The following is a 25808-nucleotide window of genomic DNA, read 5'->3' on the forward strand; positions in this document are numbered from 1 at the left end:
AAAGTAAATGTCTTGGACAGCCCTGAATGCTCACTAGCTGCATCTTTGTTGTTATGCAAATGAAATAGTCAGAGCAGGTCTGTAATACCATCAGCCAGCCTGGCCCACGAGTCCAGTGTGTTATTTTATAGGGTCACTGTTTTGACTGTCCAGATGTCCCGCAGAGCCTTCATCTGGGGCAGAAGGCCTGCCACTGAAGCCCAGTATTTAATGTGCAGATACCTTTTACAGTGTCAAATCTTCTCCCTGTGTGTACTGACTCATTTCTACTGCCTTTACAATCTAGCAACATCTAATTTCTGTCACTAGTTCTTGTTAGATTGTGGTGACTGTAGGAGGGAGCTTTGATTTTTATTTTCTTTTTAATTATTATTTAATGAGTTCCCTCCCCCTCCTTTCCCAGCTGCCATCAGAACAGTGCTGAAGGAAGCAGCTCTGCGTGTGCCCACTTTTATTGGGCACGAATGTCCTGTTGCATGTCCTTGAGCGAGCAAGATCTCATAAATGGGCTCGTCTCTTTAGGCAAGTGCAAGATGAGGCTTTTGATCTGACAGGAACATCCTCCAGAACACTGTTGGCAAAGGAGTGGAAAGAAATCCATTCCTCAGCAGCAATGGAGAGAACATGACTTGTAGAGTCCCCGATTAAACAAATCAAGTAATGATGTTTTAGGGCATGAAGAAACCTGTATGTAAGTGAGTGCTGTGTGTATACCCTGCTCTGCAGGCAGGCTGCTCTACTGTCTCCATTGCTAGTCCTGGGTTTCCTGCTGGCTCAGGTGCTGGTAAAAAAATCAGACTGGTGTGACTTTGGCATTGAAGGCAGTGACTGTTTTACCTGTAGGGCTAGGGCTGACATACCTTGTGTAGGTGCAGCTGCATTTCTATGGCCTCTAGCTCATTCTGCATTTTCAGCCAGATTGAGTGGTGGTGGCTTACGTGCTCGTGTCTTGCAATAGCAGTTTCCATGTTGTGGAGGAGGAGGATGTGTGGCATAGCTAATGTGATAAAACCTTCTGTAGTATAGACAAGTGCTCAGAGCAGCAGAATGGAGTTAACAGCCCGTCTGATTGATGCGACAGCTGCTGTTCAGAGCCTTGGGAATAGTAGTAGAATTGTGTAGCTTTCTTAACTTCTTGTTGCTGCTGCTTACATTAGGACATCTGAGCCACAGGTGAAAAGGTTTATGTAGGATAATAAAACTAAAGAGAAGAGAGGAGTCAGTAGGAGGGGTACAAAGATGGAGATTTCTTCATGGTCAGTTCTGCTTCAACTGCTGTCTTCCAGGGAGCTTTGTTCTTAGAAAGCGGAGTAGTAAAACCTCAAACCCAACAGCAGAGCTCATGAAATGGGGGCCAAGATCTGATGTGGCACCACATCCTGTGCATTTGGTTTTCCTCTGCTTGCAGGTGTTTTATCAAGAGTTTCCACCATCCCTGCCTCACTGGTGTTGAGCCTCTCCCATGGAGCTGAAAGACCCTGTTCCCCTGCTACCTACTTAGCAGGTGATTGCTTTCCCATTGTTCTATTGCTGAGATATTGACTGGGAAGTTGTCCTGCACTAGGAATTCCAACAGCTTAAGAGGACACACAAACCCTTGTGTTTGCAAACAACTGTTTGGCTTGTTTAGAAACTAGAGGGAGAGATGTTGGCTGTTTCAGAGGTTTAGAAATAAAAGTTAACATAAAGCCCTCACAAACCCAGCAGAGTTTGAGAGTCTGTTTGTATTCAGTAAGGCCTAAACAGATCATTTACATGATGCTGATTAAATAAGCAAAATGTCTTGTGTGCGACAAGTCTTTTCAATGTATTAATACACAGGCTGTTGGGAGCTGTTTAAAGGTTCCTGGATGGAAAGAATTCTGCCACATCCATGGAAATCTGCTTTTTTACTAAGGAGAAAGAACAGGTACAATCTACTTCGCATGAAAATGGGTTGCAGTGCAGGGTGCCTTACTGTAAAACACAATTCCAAGAGCTTGATGACCTAGGATGCTTGGTGGCGAGTTACACTGAGTAAGATTCCCTTTTCCACTTAAGGTCATAAAATGTGATTTAGGTGTCGCTTAAATGCTTTACATGTTGTAATTAACCAGCCTTGCAAAATTTTTCTCATCCATTTGTTGCAGGAGTTTAATTTAAGCTATAAAATATCATTGGTTTTGATCACTTTTTGGCAAGGAGAATTTTGTTCCTGGACTCGTAGATCTCCTGTTTGGTGGGGTTCTTTTTGGCAAGGCCAGACTAAGGAAGGGCTGGGAGGAAACTCCTTTCTGGCCCAGAGCATGGCAGTTGGTGCACAGGAAAGGATGTGAGCAGGGGGTACTGGTTGGTGGATGGGGGTTTCTGGTCCGTGGTTACTTCTACTGCATTATTGTCCTGTGTCTGTTTCTGGAAGCAGGAGGGCAAATCTGCAGACTTGGAAACTGATGTCTGGTAGGACAGCTTCTGTGCTGGGCACATTGTACCCTGCTCACGTTCTGCCTCCCCCAGACAACAGTATTGGACCAGCATCAAGGCTGGCTGAGGAAACATCTCGAAAGAGCTGATCCCTGGCAGTGTTCAAGGCCAGGCTAGACAGGGCTTGGAGCAGCCTGCTCTAGTGGAAGGTGTCCCTGCCCGTGGCAGGGGATTGGAACTGGATGAGCTTTAAGGTCCCTTCCAACCCAAACCATTCTGTAATTAGTCTGAAGACACTGGATTGTAGCAGGAAATACTGAATTCAGCTCCTGAGCCAGATGATCACACAGAAGAGATGTTCATGGTCTTTCCTTGGCCAGCATGAGCTCTCTCTGACTTTGTTTGCAGGCATCAGGAGAGCATCCAGCGATGGACCACACAGCTTTCTGCTGATTGCTGACTACACAACCTGGGCACTGCTCTGCCTTGGAGCATTCACAGCACATTCTTAAACCAAGAAATAATTATGGAGGTGCTCAAGTGTCCTGGCATGGGCAGTTCTTGTCATGAGAGTCTTGCTTCTCCCAAAAGCACTGGCACTTTCTGCTCTGAAACCTTTTAGATAGCTGCTAAATGAGACTCTTGGCTCGACTGCTTGTGTGCAGCTTGTTTCAGCAGTGGAAAGGGAGTTAAAAATTTATTTTTGCTCTCAAAAATAGCTTTCTTCAGCCACAGCCGGGGTTTTGCCTTATCCTCCCTTGCCCTTGAGTTTGACATATGTATATATAGAACGTGCGTGTGCCATGTGTGAAATACTGCAGTTACTGCCTGTGGATGGAGGAAGACTGATTTTACAAATGTTTCTTAATCACCTCTGGGTTTCACTCTTTATTTTTAAAGCCTTTAAATAAGTTTTATCATAGGGCTTGTGTGTTTTACATAAAGCATTGGCATTTGATGCTTCAGTGAGTTAAGGATCTTGGAGGGTATTTTTTTTGTTTATCCTTAACTTTGGAAAGAATCCTGGTTTTCCATCTTCTCACCTCCCCCAGAGAATTTGCAGCCTGGTCCTGTTGAGGTTAACAGGCTATGTGAAACTCCAGAGATTGAAGTTAGTCACAAGTTTAAGTCCTCTGTGAAATACTGTCATGACAGTTCTCAGCCAAGAAGTCTTGTCCACAGTGTTGGAGTGCTCAGTCTTTTCTCATTCCGATTATAATGTGTCAAGGAAGGGTAGGAAACTTGCATATATATATATATATATATATATATATATATATATATACACACATGTATATGTACATAGCACACATGAAACTGCTATTGCTTCTGAGCCTTTTGTGATTTTGCTCTATGGAGTGCCATTATTGTGAGTCTTAGTCACCTTCCTGTCTCTTAATTTGCACTTTTGAATAAGCTTTGAGGCTGTTCTGAACTTAAACTCTGCCGGCCAAACTGTTATCAAACAAACTTGTAGCTTTTAGGCTCAGAAATGCTCAAATGCATGAAACAACTTGGTGGAGAAATGAAAAGCAAGCCCTGAAACTCAAGACTGCTCTGTTGGAGCCTTCATCTCCATCCTAGATACAATGGAGACATAAAAACAGAGTAATTTAACTGGGGCTAGATTGGCACTTGACTCATGGCTTCGCATGCTGCTTGTTCTCTCTTCACAAAAGCTTTGATAGTAATTGGAAGAGACTTGCTGTGGTGCTCTGGATATCCTGCACTGTAGTAAGAAACAACAGGTTATTCTCCTATAACCAACAGTCCTATAAGCTGCAGCTTGTTGTGGGGTTGGGTTTGGGGGGAGGTTGTTTGCTGTTTTAAAGACAGGTAACAAATTGCAGATAGGTGAGGAATTGATTTCATTGTCTGAGCCTTCAAAGTCAAAGAAAGCTTCTTTAGAATTTCCTGTATTCTTGGCATATGTTCTTTTATCCCAGCTTTCCTTTGTCACAAATGCAGTCTGTGATTCATGTGATTCGGTCTCAAAGGGCTTGGTAGGTGAGAATTTCTGGAAGAGCAATTACTTTATGCCATATCCCTATGGTTGTAGAACAGTCTTAATGCTGAGGATTACATGCTGAGAGCTGCTGGTTTATAACGTGTGCTGGCACTGAATCAGATGTGCTGGCAGGTTAGGTTATGCTGTAGCTTTGCTGCTGTAGTGTGTGTGGCAGAAGGGAGACATCAGTGCTCTGAAATACCAATAGCCTGTGTGGTGTGATATCACCTGCATATTTTTGTCTCCTGGACTTGAAGTGAAATGAAAGCTCCTGATGCTTCTTCACTTCTAAAGATATATTTGAGCTGTACAAACTTGCAGTTTTTCCAGGTAACATTTCCTATATTTATAAAGGGAAAAAGAAGCTCTTGCCATGCTGATGACATCCTTCATGTTGATAAAATTGTGCCCACAATGCATAAATGATAGGCATAAGGTGGGAAAATTCATCTTCATTGGATCTTAGGCAGAAGCTCTTCCCTGTGAGGGTGCTGAGGCGCTGGCACAGGGTGCCCAGAGAAGCTGTGGCTGCCCCATCCCTGGCAGTGTTCAAGGCCAGGTTGGACACAGGGGCTTGGAGCAAGCTGCTCTAGTGGAAGGTGTCCCTGCCTGTGGCAGGGGTTGGAACTGGATGAGCTTTAAGGTCCTTTCCAGCCCAAAGCATTCCTTGAATCTGTAACAGATTCACCTCTGTCCAGCGCACCTGGGTGGTGACTGAGGAGAGCTGCTCATCTGACCTCCATGGCTATTACACCTTTGCTAGATACTTGCTTTCAAGAAGAGAACAGTGGCTGTATTGGTAGGGTTTAATCCATTGCTTGCCATTTTTAATAGTCAGGCTGCATGTCTTGTCCTTTGCTGTGAAGGGTGAAGGTAGGTTACAAAACCCATCAACCCTGCCAGCTTGCTTTCCTTCTTAGCATCTAAATAAGGTAGGTGAGCACATGTGGGGATTACCAGCACATCTCCGTTACTGCAGTGAGCACGTTTACTGGTTCAGAAAGAAATCTTGAGTTACTGACCTACATGGCTACTACGCCTGTGCTAGAAACTTGCTTTCAATAAAGAAAACTTGAGTTTATGCTGAATGGCATTCTCTGTAATCGTTGTAGATAAGGCAGAAAGTAATAGAGCTGGCAGAAAACCACGGGGTCAGCGCTGCAGTTAGTTACTGTTTGTTCTCTTCTCCCACATAGACTGATAACGAGCGTCTCTGCCTTCTTTAGTCATATGCTTGATAGATATATGTAGGAGTGTGTGTATGTATCTAGTATCCTGGCTTGAATAGACTTCACTTATTTGGGGTGGTTTTACTATTTTGTGCTCTTTCTTTTAGAAAGAGACATTAGGGAGAAAAGGTTGGGCAACTGAGGGGCTCCTAGGGCACAGGATGGGCTGCAGAACTCTCCACCCTTAATGAAGAGCTCTAATGTGGCTGTCAACTGCTTGTAACTATTCTGACACATTCTCATTTCAGAGACTGTGCATATAGGGGGGGCGACAACTTCCCCTTCTGCACTTCAGTGGAGTTTGGTAGCTGGGACTCTTGGGTCTTCTGCTGCTTGTGTCCCTTTGTGAAGTGTTGATAATACTTGGCTCTGCTGTAGGGCTGTCATGAGCGCAGCAGGCTTGACTTGGCACTGGGAAAAGGCAGAGAAGCCTCCGATATTCTCGGGAACAGCATTGTTCTGGCAGCCTCCAGAATTGCCAAGTGCTTGTAAGACATTCCAGAGTACCAGTGATGCTGGGGAGGGCAGGGGGGACAGCGACAGAACTGGAGAGTTGTGGAGCAAATACTTTCCAAACTTCAAATTGCTGCTGGTGTGTGTTGGGATGGCAAAACATGCAGATGGTCCCTGTGTTATGTATAAAAGGCTCATCATGAACATGTTATGGGTTACTGTAAGAAATTATGGGGGTTGCGAGTGTTCTGATGCAGAAGGTTTGGACTAGCTGGGGTGTCCTGCCTCCTCCTAATGTGTTCCGTGTGTGGCCTGGGACTTCAAAGGTCTTAGTAAGGAAGTAGGAATTGGTTGTTTGTGTAAGGTCAGGGCCTCCTGTAGTGAACGGGTCCCAAATGCTTCTGAGGAAGCTGTAAGAAACTAGACAGGGATCAGACGTGCATTGGAAAGGTTCTTTTTCCTACTGTTTCTTTTTCCTACTGCTCAGCAGGGAGAAGGCTTCTGTCTTCAAGCACAAGCCTGTAAAATGCTGCTTTGATTGTTTATTTTAAATGTGTGTGAATGGAAACACCTTGCATACTTGCATTCATGTAATCCTCTTGCACACAGGTATTTTCTTGTCCAATATGTGCACACATTAAGCCCTCTGTTTCGCAGAAAATAGGGAGATTTTGTGACCTTTTTCTTTCTAAAGGATCTTTCTGCATTACTAACATTGTCACAGAAGCACCACCGAAGGGTCGTGGTGTGTGAGGTGGCTAGCAGTGGGAAGAGCCTCATTCCAGGAGGCTGTTCTAATAAAAAACACGGAGTGAGTGTCTGGTACCCCAAACCAGCTGGTGTGATGTGCCAGGTAAGATGGCTTGTGGTAAAATGTGGTGTGAGGGGGAGATGATATGCACTTCCAAGTGCATGGATGTGCACGCTTCCGTCGTGTCCGCTTTCAGCTGCGTTGTGTCCATGTATTTGAGATGATAAATCAAGGAAAATTAACTGGAGAGAGCTTTCTTTGTGTTCTCAAGGAAATAGCTCCTAGAGATCTGACTCACTTTGGATCTTCCCTTACTTTTGCAGAATGCTGATACTCTTAACCCCTCTTACATCAGGTGATGAAGCGTGTGTTACCTGGTGAAGCTCCTGGAGGTCATGAAAGTGATTCCTCTTTGAGCATTTAAAATCCTTTATGTGAATCCTGCAGGGGACTAATCTATGAGGAGCTGTTTCCAGCCTTTCCAGCCAGTGGTTTGATGTTTCTCAGCCCTCACAGATGAACTTGTGTCTTGTCTGAAAAGCCATTGCTGAGGACTGTTACTTTCCAGGGTGTTGTGGCAGCTCTGTGGTCCTGGTTGCTAAGTTGCTCATCGAGTAAATGTACTCGGAGAAAACAATCTTCTTCTGACATCAGGATCCTTCTTCGCATGCTGAGGGATGCTGTGAGCAAGGTGTGATGGTTGCACCTCTTTCTAGAGAAGAGACTTGGTGCCTGTCCTGTTTTGCTGAGGTGGGATGGCATCAGTGGGGGAAGTGGGAGATGCTGTTTTTTACTGGGTTTACCTTTGGACTGGAATTGAAGAACTGGGTTTTACTATTGGTTCAGCCTCTAGTATTTCTGGCTGACCCCACTGACGTCAGTTCCTCTCCCTGTAGTTTAACTTCTGTTATTTAACTGTGCAGTTTGCTCTGGATAAATACATATACATGAGCTACGTGTTAACAGCTAGCTCTTGGAGTAGAGATCTGCTGACTCTGGGATGAACATGATAAACTACAGCATAGCATGGTACAAGCACTGAGGAGCTTGTAATTATTTGTGTCACGTTTGCTCTCTGACTGAGATGTTCTTAAGCCAAGTTTTATTTCAACCAGCAAGTAAATCTTTTCTTTTTCTTCTTTCAAATGGGAAAAGTTGCTCATGCTTAGTATCACGTTATCATTGGGTTACAAAACAATCAGGAAACACAGGATTGTGTTGAGTACAGCAATATCAGTGTTTTAATTATGTGAAACTCAAAAACGTATTTTCTTGTACCTAATATACAGGCTGGAGGCACGAAAGCTGTGAGTGTGACACAGTTACAAAAGAGTGATAGCACCAGCCAGGGCTCTCAGATAACTGGTGTTTTGACTTTCTCATCTATGACATGCAGAAGGGAATGTTCACTGGGGGTTTTATCCTTTCTTTTAAAACCATTGTCAAGCCTAGTGCTTACTGAGGACTAGGTTCCATTCAGGGGCTGTTCTCTCAGTCCAGCATTTGAGTCTTGGTTCTTCAGAGGTCCTTGTTCCTTTGGGTGGCTTTGATTTCTTTCCAGTTCTTATCCTCACTGACATGCAGTGCTCCCAACCCTGTTGACTGGTACAGTTCCTGAGCCAGCCCTTATTGATGTTGCCTCTGGTCCTGTAGTCCTGAGGTACTATAAGGATAACTTAACAAGACCCTTCTCTATTTTTTGCACCCATTTGCAAAGAAGAGATGGTGCCTTGAGGTTTGTGACCCTGCCTGAGCCTTTCACAATGAATTACGGCCTTTTATCTACTCTGAGGGTCATGTTCTCTTTTTAATTGCACTGAAGTGACTTTCCACTACGTTTGGTACGTGCCATAATTTGTTCTGTAAGACACAGCTTCCACATAATGAAAAGGAACGTGCAAGCTTGCCTGCCTTGAACATGGCATCAGGGTTCTCTCCCTCATTAAATCAACATAAATCTTTTGACGTAGCCTCATTGGTTCCCTGCTGCATTTTACTCCATGAGTAAAGAGCAGAATGTGAAAACTCACTCTGTTTGGATAATTCCCTTCACTGGTGCAAACTGGAGGGAAGTTTACACAGATGTGTGACATTACTCTGTTGTAACACAAGTACAAGGGCTGGAATTGTCTGGTGGGGGACGTGTATTCAGTGTCCTGTACCTCCCAGACACCTGGAGTATGTTGTATGGAAAACACAGACCTCTCTTAGCTTGTGAGGTGTTCTATTTGACTGCCTACAACTTTGGATGCTCTTCCTGCTCTCAGGAGATCCAGGGATTTCTTCTCTTCCTTCACTTTGAGTTCTTCATTAAATAGTTCCCTAAAAACACTCCAGTAGAAGAGTGGGTACCACAGGGCCAGTTTTTGGTCTCTTGCTACATATTTTCCAGGTTGCTTCCTATAGACCCAAGGGCTATCTGGAGGCCAGGTTGGGTATCACCAGGCTGCGTTTTCTCTTGAGGCTTTTTAGACTTTTAATCTCAGTGGTGTCTTTGCTAAGGAGTTTTATGGACTCTGCTTGGTTGTTTTCTGTAGGGTGGGTTCAGTTGCAGTGTGTGGTTAAAACCAGCAGCTCTTGCTTTCTTTGGACAAGATTAACTCCTGACGTAATTCCCAATGAGTTTTGGTATTTATCCCCGCATTCAATCTCATTCTGTGTGATAGCAGCTGGAGGCAACACTTTTTCTTCGTACGTGTGTGGAGTTTGCTCGCTAACTCTGTGCAGCTACAAAAAAAATCTTCCTTTAAATCCTCTAAACTATTGGCACTAATCCTCATTAGTGTACTCTGTGCATCTCTGTCATTTGCTTTTGTCTATTGCTGTGTTTTTCATGTACCTAAGAAAGCCTTCAAACAGGAGTTCTGCAATAGAAAAAGGCTTGTAAGAAGATTGCAGATTACTATTGGTTTTCTAGTGGCTACCCTTTTCATTGCTGTGTTAATGTAGAGGCTTAATGAGCAGCTTTGACTCCAGGGCAAGGCTGAGTGCTGCTCTGAACAGCAGTTTCCATCTAGGTTTCCTTTGAAATGAAGCATTTGCTAATCTGCCAGCTTTTATTTTTGTTTATTTGTGCCTCCTGCATTCATCGGGGTAAAGGGTACAGTCACACGAAGGGCTGCCTGAAGACTTCTGGGGACTGAAAGGGATGCACTTGGGGCAGCTACTAAGACTGATTTTGATATTGATGCCTAAATCTAGAAGTGGCATGATCCCTCCGCTCCCCTTTGACCTTCTCAACCAGAACCCACCACCCTGTCTCCTAAGGAGTGTCTCTGTTAGGATCTAAAGAATGTTTTCCAGCAGGATAGCATACATGTTGGGGAGGATATGTGGCGTTTGGAACACGGCATTCCCTGCATACTGGGCTGAGCTGTATTTGCATTGCTAACACCTTCCTAGAGAGTGCAGAGTTTCCACATCTCCTCTCCCCTTTGTCTTTCAGGCCCAGGCCTGTTTGCTTCTCCGGAACGTTCTGCTACTTCGTGAACTGAAGCTCTTCATGACAGAGGAGGAGTGGGAGGAATTGATAAGAGAAAGCATCAGCCAAGTGACAAAGGTAACAAGCTTCAACATGTTAAATGTACAGATAGCACCTAATGGGTGCTGCTTTTACTAGTGGGGTGCTTGTTCAAAGAGCTGAATTCTGCAGCTGTGTTTGGCTTAACAGATCTTGGAGGGGTTGTGCCTGCTTGTGCCAGGTCTGAGTCGTGTCCACTGGGATCACAGCATTCTTGTAACACGGCTGCTAGGCGTATTTTCACCAGCTGCAAGAAGTGGGGTCCCTGTGTGTGGATCTAGGAAGCAGAGCTCAAGTTTTAGGGAATACACTCAGACAGATCAATTCAAGGTGGTTTGAAAACTAGATTTTTAATCAGCAGGTATTATGGATATGAACTTCAGGGCCAAAGAGATAGACCTGAGGCGCTCTAGGCTTTTGACTCCGAGTGTATTGGAGACCTCTGGACCAGACTCCCTCATTAATATTGTTTGTGAGGGAAACCTTAAAATACATTGGTACAGAAAAAAAACTGGGTTCCTGATTCAGTAGCAGATGCAGACTGCACCTGACGACAGTTTTTGGGTGCAGCCATTCTGGGGGAGGTGATCTGCAGGGCAGAAGACTGAAGAAGCAAATACCATTCAATTATATCCTCATGGATTGACATGGCGGGAACCAAGCAACCAGGTTAATGTTGTGGTGTGGTGACTAAACTTGATGACGTGGGAGATTCCAGCCTTGGTGTTCCTATGTAACTGCAGTATTGAACTCTTCCTAAGTGTAGCTTGTATTCATCCTTAAATGCTGCTTACGTGGTAATTTAGGCCATTCCATAATGTACTATATTGGAGCAGAACTATTAGCTCTGTTCTCTTTTGTCAAGGAGGTGCAAAATCTAAGAGAGTCAAGGAATTCAGAGGTGCTGCTAATGATTCTCAAGGAAGCAAGTGATCCTGGGTTTCATTAAACAGCTCTTGTTTAATGATTACATCAGGAATCCAACGGGTGGAGTTAGGTATGATTTTCTTTTCCAGCTACATAAAACGTGCCGCTCCTCCCAACCTGGTCATCTCTGTGTTTCTCTCTAGCAGCTTGATACCTGCAGGACTCAGTGATTCACTGGGAAACCACCAGCACTTACACTGCCTTCATGTTGTTCTTGTCAGGGAAAGTTGGGCATCTTGCAACCCAATCAGTATTTTAATGAGCTTTGCTACCAAAGCATCCTTCGTGCCTCTCATTTCTGTGGTCATCTGTGTTTAAAGAAAAATTCCTGGGAAATACTGTCAGTTTGTTTGGGCTGTCCAAGGTACACCCTGCAGGCAGGCGTCTGCCCGTGCTGGTAACTGCAGTGGTATATAGGTTCTAGTTCTCTTTTTGGCCTGTAAAAGCTGTGACATAACAGAGTAGTGGACACAGCTGTGCTGGGTTTTGTCTCCCATCCTCCTGCTCCTCCATTGCACTAACACAGAGCTGGTATGGCTCTTTAGAGCTGGGGAAGCTGCACAGCTTTAAATGTTGCTGCAGTTAGGGAAGATCAAGAACTTTACATTCTCTGTAACAGTTTTCATTCATGGCCAAAGGGTCACACTTGTGCTGTGAAACTTTCTAAAGCTGCAAAAGGCATTTTGTGTCTTTTTGGTGGCACAGAAATGCTTGCTTACCTGAGTAAAAGCTGTAAAAACAAGCAGCGCTCTGTGGTGTAGTAGAGCAATACTCACGTCATGACTGATCTCTTCTGGAGGTGGTAAAAAGTCCTTCATAGCAGAAGTCAGTTGCTGGAAACTGAGCAAATTTAGAACCTGTACAATGTATGTGTTTGTCAAAGAGGGTAATCCGCCATCAAAGTAACTTGCTGACAAGTTTATTAGCGCTGAATCTCCAGGTGGAGATTGTGCGCTTGACTGAAAGAGAAGCTGCAGGTTGGGTGGAAGTTACAGGCTTGACATTGAAATTATGGGGTGAGTTTGTTTGGACTGTGTTAGGCAAGAGCTTGGGCTCAGTGGTAGCCCTTTCTGTCCCTGATGTCCACGCATGCCTCTGCTGAGCTAGAAGATAGGGAGGACATCTGTAGAAGCAGGCTTCTCCTGCAGCTCAGTCTCGTTCCTTTTCATCAGAGAATTCAATGGGCTGTTCCAGGTCAGCTGTAATTTGGAGGTGGGTATGTGAAGTAGGCAGATGTTGGCATGTAAGTGCTTACCCGTGGGAACCTGGACTCTGAGCTGTAATTCGTGATGCTATGGAAAATGGTGAAGTTTTATTGCCCCAGGTGAAAGGTTTGCACTTGCTGTCATTGGCCCTTCCTGCCACCATCCCTCACAAACAGCCGTTTTAAGAGGAAAAGAAAAATGATAATGGAGAATTTTATAACTTTCTTTGACCCAGGGGGAAGTCTGAAATAAGCTGTGAGGGTCGGTGGTTTAACCGAGTATCCTGATGTGCACTGGTAACTCAAGCAGTGTTACTGTACTCAAGGAAGCTGTCATCTGGAGCCTTTGCTAGGCTCTGTGTGGCCTTGGTTAGATCTGCAGCTCTGGCTCTGGTAATTCTTGGAGCACAGGATTGATGTTGCAGGTGTAAGGCTGTGAGAGAGGATAGGATGCTGTCTCCTGGTGTCTGCTTTCTTATTCTGTCTTGCCTCAGTGATTGCACTGCATACCTGCAGATCACTTGGTGGGGAACAGCGAGCCTGGGGTGGTTTTAGGGAATGATATGTGCTGGAACTGGATCTTGGATATCATCGAATGATGCGTGCAAGGCTAAGAGGCAGATGAGGGAGAATCAACGGTCAGGAGCTTTCAATGAAGAGACAGCTTCCTGAAATAGCAGCTCTGGCTGCTGCGAGGCAATGGCTTTTGTGCTTACATAAGCTAACTTGACCTTATTTGTTCCCAAAATGCTTAAGCATGCTTATAAAACATACATCACAGTCATGAGGGATTCATGTTTGCCATCTCCTTACTGTCAGCGAGGTAAGCCTTGATGTCCTAATGGGTACTTTGGAGTTGACTTTCTCTTGTGAGAGTCCTGCTTGCTGTTGGTGCTCTTGGCTTCTTCTGCTGGATCAGTTGGACAGCAAGCCTTGTCCACAAGCACTGGGACTGCAAAGGTGAGGAAGCAGGGGAAGCCCTGGCACAGTTTGGGCTTCCCAAGTCCTAACACAAAGCAGAACCCTGCTGCAGTTGTTCAAGCTTATTCTGATGTTGGGAGTCTGGATGGCTGGGTTGTGCTTACAGTCTAAAGAAAGAGTTGCTTCATCTTGTAAATGACAGAGCTCACCTGAGATCCTACAGTATCTGACAGAAACCTCTTCAAGACCTTTGTTCTTTTATCAGTAGGTCTCAATGTGCTTTACAAAGGAAATCCAAACCAGTGGGTTGTTGATGTAATGAAGCAAGTATGTCACAGAAACCCAAGAGCTAATGTATTTAGTTTACTGAAGTTGCTTGCCCTGTTTTACAGATGACATGCTTGCCTGGGAGCTGAGCCAAGAATCAAACTCAGGTCTCCTGAGACACGCCAGAGACCCCTTTGTACATGGATAATCTGCGTGTTTCTTAACTTGGCTTCAGATAGGAATCTCTGTCCCTGTGTTATCTAAGGAGGATGGTGGTAGTTGTGAGTTCAGGCTGCTTAGGGTCATGCAGTGATGGTAATGGCAGAACCTGAGAGGCCCAAGTTCCCCATTTAATGCAGGAAACTGCTGCCCTGTTTTGGGGAGGGATCTCTGAGGTTGCTGCTGGGGCTCACACAGTCTTTCTGGCTCTATCAAATGCATCAGTTTGGTCTTCCAGCACTCCCAGTTGGCGCTGGGGGCACCTTTTGGTGTTTGTTCCCCCTGTTAGATGTATTTCCATTTTCATTCTGTTATGTTACGAAATTGCTGTCTTGGCTTTAGAGTGATCTCGAACCCGTGCCAATTTTGTAGGCACTCACTGACAGATTTGCAGCAGGAAGCACAGGATCTGAGTACATGGTTTCATTACCTTTTTTTGTCATCCCTTTCCCAGGGACTGCCTTGCCCTCCTGAACTGAGGTGCTTTGTGTAACTCCCAGTTGAGGCTGGAGCTCCCGGTTACAATGTGGAAGTGGGAAAGGATTTTGCCAAATATTCCAGAAAAAGTCTGTTTTCATGGCTGAGCAACTGCAAAACAAAACAGCCCTCAGAAAACGTGCTAAAACTGCTCTCTGTGGCTTGCACACAGCAGGTTCCTGAGGGTTTCCTTTGTCTCTTCTGCAGTGAGTAAATCATAGGAAGCGCTGAACTTTACTGCTCTTTTTCCCCTGTGCTTGTTTTGTCATAAGGGATGGGCAGAGCAGATAACGTTCAGGTTGGTTGAAACCAAAATGGGATCAAGGCATCCTGGAATGTAAAAACGTTCACAGGCTCTGATATCCAAGTTCAGTGCAAGACCAGAGACTCCCGGTCACCAGTATTGGAGACCTTCAGATGAATATACACGTTATCCTAATGACACATGTGATGCCTCCTTCCGCTTAGGTGGTTGCTTGGACAGGGCAGGCAGCTGAAGCCGAAGGCAGTCATGATTGTAGACAGACAAGGGATTACATGGCCTGTGCAGGGAATGTTACAGATGACCCAAGCCCTCTTTTCCAAGACTTGTGTCTAAGTTATTGTATGCTCTCTGAAGACTTTTATTGTATGGCAGTTAGTGATTTCAAATAACTATCCGGAGCCACTCAGAATGTGTGAGGGGAAGAGGGATGGGTATACTGTATAGCCCTCCAGTGCAGACATGCCCTTCATTTCTGAAGGGCACATTTGATTATCAGTGTCTTAATTTGTAGGGAGATAAATTATTAACAGTGACTTCATCAAATCTCTGAAAAAGCCATTCTTCATTTTTTTTTTCATGAAGATTGCCTGAACTTCTATCTGTCCATCTTTATAAATTCTTAATTCATTGCCCTTTCTCAGCCTCTTAGCTTGTAAAATGAGGCCAGCAGTGATTTAACTGATATCTTTGACGTGCTTTCGGAATACTGGATGTCTCTGTGGAGAATTCATTTCTCCTCTGTCTCCTCAGCTGTCCTGGTTGGTTTTTCCCTGCTGCGTTTTTGTAAGGTCTATGGAGGAAAACAAGAATCGGATCTTTACACTTGGGAAAGCATTGACATTTTCTGTGAGCACAGCTTCTGGATTGTGGGCTCCTCCCTCTAATAACAGCCAAAATAAACACTGCAAAAAATGCCCTTTAGTTATACCCTTCCGTACGTGGGTCTGCTTTGTCCTCTACCTTCCCTCTCTCTCTTGGTCAGGGACAAGCAGGCAGTTGGTGGTTACCTTCCCTTTGTGAGCATTTCCCCGTGCCTTGTTTCTCTTAGAGATGCAAGGAAAAAAGTTGTGAACGTTTGAACTATGTCTTCAGAAACTTGGTGAGAGGAAACAGAGGGAGGAGGGACTGTCTGTGCTTTTATTCCCCCTTTAAGTGCTCTCAGCAGGAGCTGCTGTGTTGTTCAGGTGGGTGGTTGATAACCTCTCCTTGTGGGTTTGGGTACCTTGTGCACATGGAAATGGATCTGGCTCTGTGCATAGTTGGAAACTGGTGTGGAGAGACGTACTCTTCCCTCTGTCTTCCATGATTTATCCCTAAGTTCTAGCTTGGGTTCTGTTGTATAGCGAATATTGTAATGAAAGAAAGTGTTTGGGGGTGGCGTTTTGGGAAGCTCAGAGTTGATTCCCAGCTCTGTTACGGTCTGCATGATTCAGTCATCTTCCTTGGCCTCTCTGTGAAATGGAGGGAATGATGCTGGCTTACCTCTCAGGAGAAATGTGAATGTAATTACAGGTGAGGTGAGGGTGCTTACATTGGATAATAACAGGAGCTACGAGCATATGGAATACTAAAATACTTCATTTGGTTGTCAGTTTGTTATTAGCCTCTAAATGGCAGAGGAAGGCTGCTCCTCCCAAACCTCTCAGCTTACCTACATGTTGACGTGGGAAACCTTGTGCCTTGGCTCAGGTCATGGGCACAAGCTTGCAGGGCCCAGCCCCTGCTTTCTGGGGTCCCTCTGCAGGTGACTCCAGCACAGGGACCTGAGACACACCAGCTGGATTGTGGCTTTGCTCGGGGACCTTGCATGGAGCCAGGGTGAAGCTTCAGCTTTCAGAGGCAGTGTGGAAGCAGTCAGCATCCTGAGATCAGACCTTCAGCGCTTTCTTGTTGTGACTGTGGCTGTTCACTAGGGTGGAAATTCTGCTGAGCCAAGTGCTGCAGGAGAAGAGAGTTTACCCCAGCAACCTTGGGCTGTGCCAGGGGGTGTAAGGTCGTGCAGGGTGGGTGGAGGTGTGTGTTCTGCAGAATGCACTTGGCACTGTGTTCAGCCACGAAGCTGCACATTTATCCATCAGCATCAGGTCTGTTATGGGGGAGGAGGGGGAAGGATGGAGATAGTGCAGTGTGTGGAAAGAATGTAGGTTGGCTGGGCTCCTCCAGTTCACGGAGCAGTGATGGATTTGTCAGGCTGATCCCACGGAGGGGAAGGGCTGTTTGTTTTCAACAATAAAATAGGCTGAAGGACGTGCTGGGAATGCATAAATACTAAATGGCATTCAAACTTCCAGCTAGGAAATGTGCTTGTGCCTTCGTAGCAGAGCACTCCTGGGCACTCTGGAGATACTGCTTTGTCTTGTAAGTCTGTGTTAAGTGTGACCCCTGCACTATAGTACCTATGAAAGGGGCAGAGGGGCAGGCAGGAAGAGGTTGCAGGCTTGGGTGAATGTGGAGGCTTCCAGAAGCATTACCTGGCTCCATGTAACAGCTAATCACCATCTTCCCTGCAGGAAACTTTGGGCAGTGGCTGGGATGCTGACTTGGGCTCTAGACGTGCATGCACCCTTTCTGATGTATGGCAAGTTTCAGGGAAGTCATTGGCTTAGACTAAAATCCTACCTACCTGTGAAACTGAGGCATGGAGCTGTGTGGTGAACTAGCTGCTAGCCCTCTGTCCTACTTGTATGACTCAGTTACTGAGGTGTTCACCTACTGTGCTCTAAAACACTTCTTTTATGCTTTGGGAAGGTGAAAGAATGCTGTGAAGTTCAGTGAGAGATGGAACGAGGGTTGGATCCTGGGATACCTCCATGTTTGATACAGGAATTAGGAATATAAGGAAATTGATTGATAAGATGCAGTGGGTGTGCTGTTCTCCTTGTAGAACCCGAGAAGCAGAGAAGCCCTTCACCAGAAACAGCCCAAGGCTTTTGGAAGCAGCGTGTTTAACAAACCCAGACAAAAGCATCTCTGCCAGCTGCATCCATGTAGGGTGAAGCAGGAACTGGCTTTAGATGAGATGGGAGTTCCAGGGGTGAAAACTGCCTCCATATTTTTCCCTTTTGGAAAATGACGTGCCTAGATCTGCCAACAGCTCAGATGTACAGGCATGATTAACCATAACAGGTGTCACCGAGCTGGAACTGAGCTTCCCTATGAAGCAGGTCTGGCTGTTTACTGAAGGAGCAGAGTAAGAGAAGCAGGAAACGAGAGAAAACAAACCATCAGCCAGTGGTGCAAGTGTAGCTGTTGAGCACATGTTATGTGGTCTCTCTGCTTTTAGCATTGAGTGACTGGGTCATCTCGGGTTGGTAGTGCTTTCAGAGGGCAGGGGAAGGGAGAGTTGGATACCTTTGTGAACAGCACATGGCAGAGAATCACAGAAGAGATGGTTAGACAAGTTCTTCTGGGTTTTCCCTTAACCCTCCACCATTGACCTGTAGCATAGCTGGGAGGAAAACCCCTGCTCTGTGCCTCAGTCTTGCTATGTAAAGTGGAGATAGTTGCCAAACTTGTGCAAGTCTTTGTGATCTAATCAGTGTCTGAGGCTCTCCTAAGGATGCTGCAGATGACTGAAATACTGCTGTTCTTTCTGAGGCATGCTTGTTATGTGTTACAGTTTGACAGCTGTTAACAGAGTAGGTTTTGCTTTAATTTTATGATTGTATTGTATACGTTCCCCAAATGAAATCATGGTAGGCCTGCAGAATGATTGCCCTATGCAGCTGGGGTGGCATCTTTCGGATAGCTGAGTGAGGAGCAGACCAAAGCAATCCTGCTCCGTGAACCCGCAGCATGCAGACAGTGGTCCGTACCTTACGCAGCAAAAAGTAACGGCAAGTACTTGAAGTTTGGACCCAATTCCCATTGAAGAGACTTGGGAATTTCATTCCCTGGGAGCAGTTCCCCAAAGCTTTGCCAGGTCCAAAGCCAGCTTCTTTTACATATCCACAGTGCAGCATGGTTTGTACCGGTGTTGCATGCTAGAGCAAATCCCATGGAAACAAACGCTCCACTGTGTGCAATCCCTGCTTTGGGAGGATGAGAGTGAAGCAACATGACAGAAGATACCATCTCGTGTAATGCGTCATGGGAGGCACAATGAGCAGTGATGGTGAGATCAGGAGCTGAGCAGGAATTGGACTCAAGTCTTTGAGGAGGCTTGTCTGTCTCAACCATGCCACGTGCAGAGGTGCCGGTGGTTTTGTGCTTTTTGGAGTTAAATTTCTTTTAGAGCCGTTATAGCAGAAGGGAAAGGGAAAAGATGCATGTTGAGAAATAGTAAGACTTTATCTGAATCCAGTTTCCTTAAAGCAAATCCATTTTGCTTCTGGACTAGAGAGGGTTGTGCATTGTGTGAATTACCTGCTGCTCCTTTGGCTTCTCCACCCACTCATACCCTCTTCCTTGTTCCTTCCTGGTCTTAAAAAGCTATTTAAAAGTGATCCATTTCACTAGGGAGCTATTTGTTTGCAGATCACTTAAATTGTACTGGATTGCTTCTGGCTATTTATGCTAGTGGAACTGTGCCTGTGTTTCCAGACTCATGCAAAACACTGCTTTTAATATAGATGCTTATAGCACTGATGTCGCTAGACCTGTGGTATCTTCTGTCTCCAGCTGGGCAAGCCACCCTTTCGTTCTCCAGGTCTGCATGAATTCGGTTGGGCATGTCCCAGCTTCACAAGCACTTGAATACTGTTCTCAGACTTGTGAAAATCAGCCCCTGGGGAGGTGTTCAGGGCTATGGGGCTTTTCTCTTGACTTTAGGATGATTAGTTTCAAACCTTTCAAAGCATCAGGGCAGTTCTGGGCAGCAGCAACAGGCAGTCGAGCCGGTGTGATTTAAATGCAGTCATCTACATCACTTATCTACAGTGGGGAGAAAATACAATTTATTTTTAACACCTCAATTCTAAAATGGTTGTAGGTTGTGTATTAGAAAGATGAGATGACACTTGCCTTCAGCTGGCTCCTTTGCACAGCACTGCCCTCATTTCTCTTGTCCTGAAGAGCTGACAGGCCATACTGGTGTTCTCTCACACAACTTGTACACACTGAGCAAAATAAGGATCTCTGACAGCTTTAACCACAGGTAATGCCTGTTACCCTGGCAATATCTTGTTCTTCACATTGCAAGGAAAATTTTAATGCAAATCATATTTTTTCTATGTTATTATTAATAATTATAATTATAATGATTATTATTTCTTGTGGTAAGCTTAATAAACAGAGTGTGCATGGCCCATGGAGTGTTGTATCCTACAGGTGAAGATTTATTTATATTTTCATCACACTCCTCTATTTGTTTCTCATCTTACCTGAGACTTCGGAGCTGTTGAATTGTGTGACCTTGTAGGTTACTGACAGCTCTGGAACAGAGATGCAGTGCATCCCTGTGTATCAGGGGAGAGTAATTAGCAAGTTATTGATAGTCAGATGAAGTTGTGGTATGAATTCCAGCCAGCAGAACATGGTGGCTTTCTAATACAGGCAGCAGGAGAAGCTCAGAAACCAGAGAAGAACTGCAGTCCTTCCCTTTCCATTTCTTGTCCAAGGGTCCAGACAGACAGGAGAAGTAAAACCATTTTCTATGCTCCCAACCCCAAGGAACCCCAGCTGGGTGTGTGAAAAGGTTCCCGTATCCATGCTCTACAGACACGGGGATGGGTGACTGCTTCTTGACCATCCTGGTCAGGAAATAGTTGTATCTCCTAAAAGTGGTCCTTATGCTCTTGCTGGCCATCATTATTTGCCTGTTGTGAGCACAGTTACTGAAGAGCTTGCTTTGGGCAATAAATTTCTTACTTTTCTCAGTGTTTGTGAGGATTTTTACTTTATTGGTTAGCTTTATGCTGACATAGATGGAAAATGGTTTGCTCAGAGTCCTTAAAATTACTTCTTTAAAATGGAGCAGAAGCAATAGGTGGTCTAATGGGAGAGATTGCATCTCCTGGAGCGCTATGACCCTCCAGCACCGGGTAGAGATTTGGTGCAGTGACTTATCAATGATGCAGGTTGCCTGAGGAACTGAGGATGCTGAGCCTGGGGTGGGTCTTGCCTGTTGGCTGCGTTGGCATGTTCAGATTCCATGCAAAGGCAGGCTTGGCCACAACTGCAGCCTTCTGTAGAGAAATAGCCTGTGGTGGGGAATGCTGCTGCCTACAGTAAGCTTGTCCCTACAAATCCTGTCTGATATTCATGTAATCCGTGCAAGCTTTGGGGCTTGCTGTGGTGTGTGCATCCCCACAGAAACAGAGCAGGGAAGAAAACTACCATGTAACTGGGCTGGAAGGACTAGCTGTAGGGAGAGGATCAGCACCCCTGAGCCATTGGGTCACCTCTTTGATCCAGCCACCTTTTTATGGCTATTTTGTGACCTCCTCCACTTGTAAATAACTGGCTTTTATTTGACCTGTCTTTGGAGAGATTTTCCTCTTAAGCCAGACCTTTCAGTGTTTCAGAAACCCTGCAGCACATAAAGGGAACACTGATGAGGTTTTTCTCTCAGTCATTTCAGTGAATTTAAGCTTGATTGACAAGCCCTGTTGTAATGCTGGCAACTGGGATTTCCTCGGCATAAGTGTTAATGGATTTTTGCATTAGTGCTTCATGTGTAAATCCCAGCTTCTGCAGCTGAGTAGCAACATGTCCCTCAGGTGAGCCTGTTGTCTGGCAGCCTCCTGCCCTTCCCAGGGTGGGGACAGAGATACTGTCTTTGCTGTTTTTCTCTAAGGGACAGCAAGACATCTCCAGTTGTGCTTTAGCGTAGGAGCTAGAGAGCAGCAAGGTTGTGTGTTTGTGGTCTGCTTGCTCATCTTTTGTCCAGTTCTTTCTTAATTAAGCTGGGCATCAGCAGTGGCCACCAGGTACCCTCCTGAGCCTTTCCAAAGTTGTGTTCCAGGGTTATTTTGGTGGCAGGTTAATCCTGCCGTTCCTCACTCGGTTTCTGCTATCTCCCGAGAGGAGTGATGTGTTTTCCTGTTTAACGTGTGCTGCATGTCGATCTCCTCATTTCATTTGCAGAGTTTGAAGGCGGTTGGCAAGTGCATCCCGAAGGCTGAGAAAGAGAAAGTTGCCAAGAGCTTCGAGCTGTTGAACTTGCTCCTCAAAACTGTGACAGAGGAGGTGAGTGCAGGACCTGATGTGTGCAAATGGCTGTTGTTCCGAATGCCACCAAAGCCTCTTCCAAATGTCACACTTGGATTTTACCTTGTGACTGCTACATCCCACCTCGTTTCTTACCAAAGGTGTCACCCCTTGAGGGAGTGCCTGGCTGGGGTTGAGGACAGAAAAGCTCTTGTGTCTGCAGGAGTGATCCTTAGTTCTTACGAGCTGATCCGCCTGAGCTTGGTGAAGGATTTGTGCAGTGTTGTGCAAACGTACGTGGCATCTCCTTTCAAATCAGCAGAAATACGGCCTGGCATACAGTGAGGGTGAGGTGGGGTTTGTTACAGATGATTGCTCTCTCCTCTCCACTGAACCCCATAGATTCTGATGCCCCAAAACTGATGCTTATTCAGAGGCTTTGTTAGCGGGAGCGAAGCTTTGTTTTCCCAAATGAAAAATGATCTTTCTGAACCCGAGAAGATTTTCTATAGGTGATAACCAAGTCTCCAACGTGGTCTTATTTACTGGAGCAAAATACCACAAGCAGCAGTATTGCTGAAGCACAGTTTCCTACTGATAAGCACTGAGCTCACACCACTGCCAGTTTCTTTGTGGAGAACTAATAGCAAAGTGGGTGGAGGAGAGAGGTTGTTTCCAAGGCTCTTGTAGGAACTGAATAGCCTTTGAGACACTCCTTTCTGCCTGATTTTACTGAAATTATCCAGTGGGTTATGGAACAGGCAGCAAGATTGTGTTCTTTAGAAACCAGGCTGAAAATGCTGCTGCTTTTCTTTTAAGTGAGTACATAGTCACTTGTTTTCTCCCCCTGCTCCCAGCCGTGGACTGAAAAGGAAGGAGGACCAAAGGACCTTTTAGTCCCCTTTATGCCAGTACAGTTCTAGAGCCAGACTGGTGCTTCTCATGCTAGAGACCCAGTTTTCAAGCAAACCCTGTACCATATGGCCTGGTGTGATTCACCAGGTTTTGCCCCCAAATTGTAGTGGTATTGCAAGTGGGCTTAGGGCAGTGGCTTGGAGGAGCCAGGCAGGATTGGTTATTCCTACCACAGTCATATCCTGAGGATGGCCTGGGTTTGAGTGCCCCTTCTGAGTTCACTCTGCAGACTGTCTGTACTTGCCTCTTGCAGCATCTGCACGTGAAGCTGACTGAGGTGGAAAACGTGCTGTTAGGTCTGAACCAGCCAGAAGGCATTGGGAATTCCGCACGTCTTGACTCTCTCTACTGGAATGTCATGCGTTGGCTGAATTATACGTATGTATATGCTTGCTGCTTTGGCTTTTTGGCTTGCCTGGGGCTCTGACTGCCCGTCCAACTTGTCTTCATTGATGTGGGGAAGTAGAAGGAGAAAGAACGTCAAGGCACTGTTGGATTGATCCTGCAAATGTGAGGCTGGAGGGAATGAGTAGCTGTCCTGGAATGTGACTGGATACCAGAGAATACGTGCCAGGACCTTCGATCTTCTCCAGTGATTTTGTGCTCCTTAGTGTCTGGATTCCCATCCTAATGCTTGGAGTGGTTGCCTTGCAGCTCCTAAAGCTGGGGAGCATTCGGTGTTCATGCTCATGGGTTAAATGGCAGCTGGATTAGACTTCTGTTGTAGGGCACAAAGGAAGTGTAGGATCTTTTACTCCTTCCTGCTGGCAGTATTTAGTGAGACATGGCATAAAGCAATGCTGGGTGCTCTGCTCATGACTGGGAGCTGCGGGTGGCCTGGCCTGTGCTATCTCAGCCCAGCAAGAGGCTCTGAGGGAAATGCTGGCATGTGGCTCACTGTGAGAGGGTTCATGGGCAGGGAGGAATCATACAAGGCAGCTGAAGCTGTTGTTGTGGCCCCTTCTAATGACTTGAACAGGGCACGGTGGCCTCACCCAAGCCTTATGACCACAGCCCTGGGCCCTTTTCCAGCCTCACATAGGTTCCCTGGCATTGTTCTGCCAGGGCTGGCCCAAGGATAAGGAGCTAGTAGACTGCAGCTAGGAGGGGGATTGTTAAGGTAGGAAACGTGAGCTTGTGCATGTCCTATAAGGAAGGGCTTGGGGTTCAGGGGTGCAGTCTGCTGTCGCTGTTGATGCCAACTTGCTGTGACACACAGAGATGTTTGTGCACAGGAGGTCTGATTTGTGCACAGGAGTATCCTGGTGGCAGTGAGAGGGAAGCGCTAACGTCAGGTTGTCAGGGTAGCAGTTTTCCATCCCGAGGAGATGCAGCTTGAAAAACTCCAGAAAACTTCACATTGAAAGCCAGGCCATGGAATTACAGCCTGGTTTACAGCTCTCTGGTGCAGAGCAGCATAGACTGGGTGGTGGTGGAGTTGCTGTCGGACTCTGTCAGAGAGCAGCAGCAGCAGTGGCTGTATTGCATGCACACAAAGGCTGCCTAGATGAGATTGGAAAGGTCTGTTTGGGGTTCTTCCTGGAAGATGACCTCTTGGGATTGTTAGCACAGTGAAGGCCTGGGGCTGTCACCTTGGACAGGCAGACAGTGTCTAGGTAGCCTTGCGTGGGGCCACAGGCCAGGCGTGCTTGAGAAGGTGCTAAGGACAGCAGTACCTGGTCTGTGGAATGGGGATTCTTCCTCAGGTCTCCATGTGCCTTCTTGAGTCCTGGTCCGGCTCCTGCTGTCCATTAACCAGTCCCTGTGCAGACTGAGGACCGCCTCCAGGGATAACACTTCTCCTTGTACCATGCCTGTGCTTCCTTGCACCCTTCCTGTGCTTCTGCCTGTTTGTGGACTGCCTGTCGCGTGGATCGTCGCACTGTTCCCTGGCTGTAAATTAAGTTGCTCTTGATCTTTGGTGTTCTCTCTGCAGGAAGCCCAAGAAAGAGAAGACAGCCAATAAGCCTGAGCAGGAAGCAGAGTCGCTTAAGAGGAAGAAGAAAGGCTTCCTGCCAGAGAGCAAGAAGCGCAAGAAGCGCAAGAAAGGCATCCAGGAGAATGGGGTAGCACCAGCAGCCGGTGAAGATGGAGACCCAGCAGCCCCAGAAGAGCAGCCCCTGGGAACAGAAACTCCCAAGCAGAAGAAAGACCTCGTGGCTGGTGGCAGCAAACACAAGAATCAGAACAGAGGGGTCAGGGAGAACGGAGTGGCACCAGCGGGCAGTGGGGAGGCTGCTGTTAATGGAGGAGATGCTGTGGCTCACAAGAAGAAGAAGAAAAAGAATCTGAACAGGAAAAGGAAAGGTGATGGCAGCAATGAAGCTGAGCAGGTTCCAGCTGCAAAGAAAACCAAGGGGAGTGTCAGCCAGGAGCCCCAGCAGAAGCAGAGCAAAGCCAAGGAGAAAAAGAAAGCGAAAAAGGCTCCAGTGCCACAGGACTGAACTCCGTGGACTCACCTGGTGCTGGCATGGCCGAGGAGACTGTTGTAATATCTTTTATACTATAGTTTTTATGTCCTCCATGGCTTTAAATAAACCTTCCATGATGCTGAGCTCTACAGCTGCCGTGTGTGGAGGATTCAGCCCAGAGCACAGGAGCTTCAGGAGGTCACGTACCCTCTCGAGTTCTGGTGCATGCCCACCCTCTCTTCCCTGGCAGTGCCAAACAGGCTGTGCTTGGGAGCACAGACTCCTGTCTCCGTGATTTCCCAAGGCAAAGCAAGAGGCTGGTTTGGATTTCTTGAGGAGCTGTAGCAGATGTGCTGGCACGGCTGAGTTGTGTGGTTGAGCCCTGGAGGAGGTTCAGAAGTAACTCCTAAAGGCTCATTTCTGTCCTGCCCAGGCCCAGCAATACTCACAGCTTTTTCAGTCCGAGAAATTCTGCCTCTTAGTTGCCTGGGGTTAAATAGGCTCGTACATGCATGTTCTGAGGTCAGACATGTCCAATTGGCCACTTGGGTGTCATCAGTAACTACCATGATCTGACTTCCTTGCCTTTTTGCTGCTGGGTGCAGGAGGGGTGATGGCCCCATCATAGCACAGGGACATCAATAAATCAGTGAAACAACTGAAGTGGTTGATTGATTTGCTGGTCTGCCAGGCCAGCAGGCTCTGTGCGGCCATGCAAGGCACCTGGCACCAGCAGCCTTAACAGCAGTCCT

At 46.2% G+C, this 25808-nt stretch overlaps 1 protein-coding gene across 1 annotated transcript in view; it reads left to right on the forward strand.

The window, feature by feature from the left end:
• MYBBP1A (MYB binding protein 1a) overlaps positions 1-25207 on the forward strand; it is a 57933-nt gene extending 32726 nt beyond the window's left edge. Inside the window, exons 24-27 of the mRNA XM_061470369.1 lie at positions 10287-10400; positions 21668-21769; positions 22899-23023; positions 24582-25207. Of these exons, the coding sequence (XP_061326353.1) occupies positions 10287-10400; positions 21668-21769; positions 22899-23023; positions 24582-25089 (849 nt within the window). The 3' untranslated portion in view covers positions 25090-25207. The remainder of the gene's footprint in view (positions 1-10286; positions 10401-21667; positions 21770-22898; positions 23024-24581) is intronic.
• The last annotated feature ends 601 nt before the right edge of the window (positions 25208-25808 follow it).

Source organism: Pezoporus flaviventris, unplaced genomic scaffold (assembly GCF_033815535.1).
Source record: "Pezoporus flaviventris isolate CSIRO_AGI_PZ_B2104156 unplaced genomic scaffold, CSIRO_AGI_Pfla_v1 ptg000063l, whole genome shotgun sequence".
Taxonomy (NCBI): Eukaryota; Metazoa; Chordata; class Aves; order Psittaciformes; family Psittacidae; genus Pezoporus; species Pezoporus flaviventris.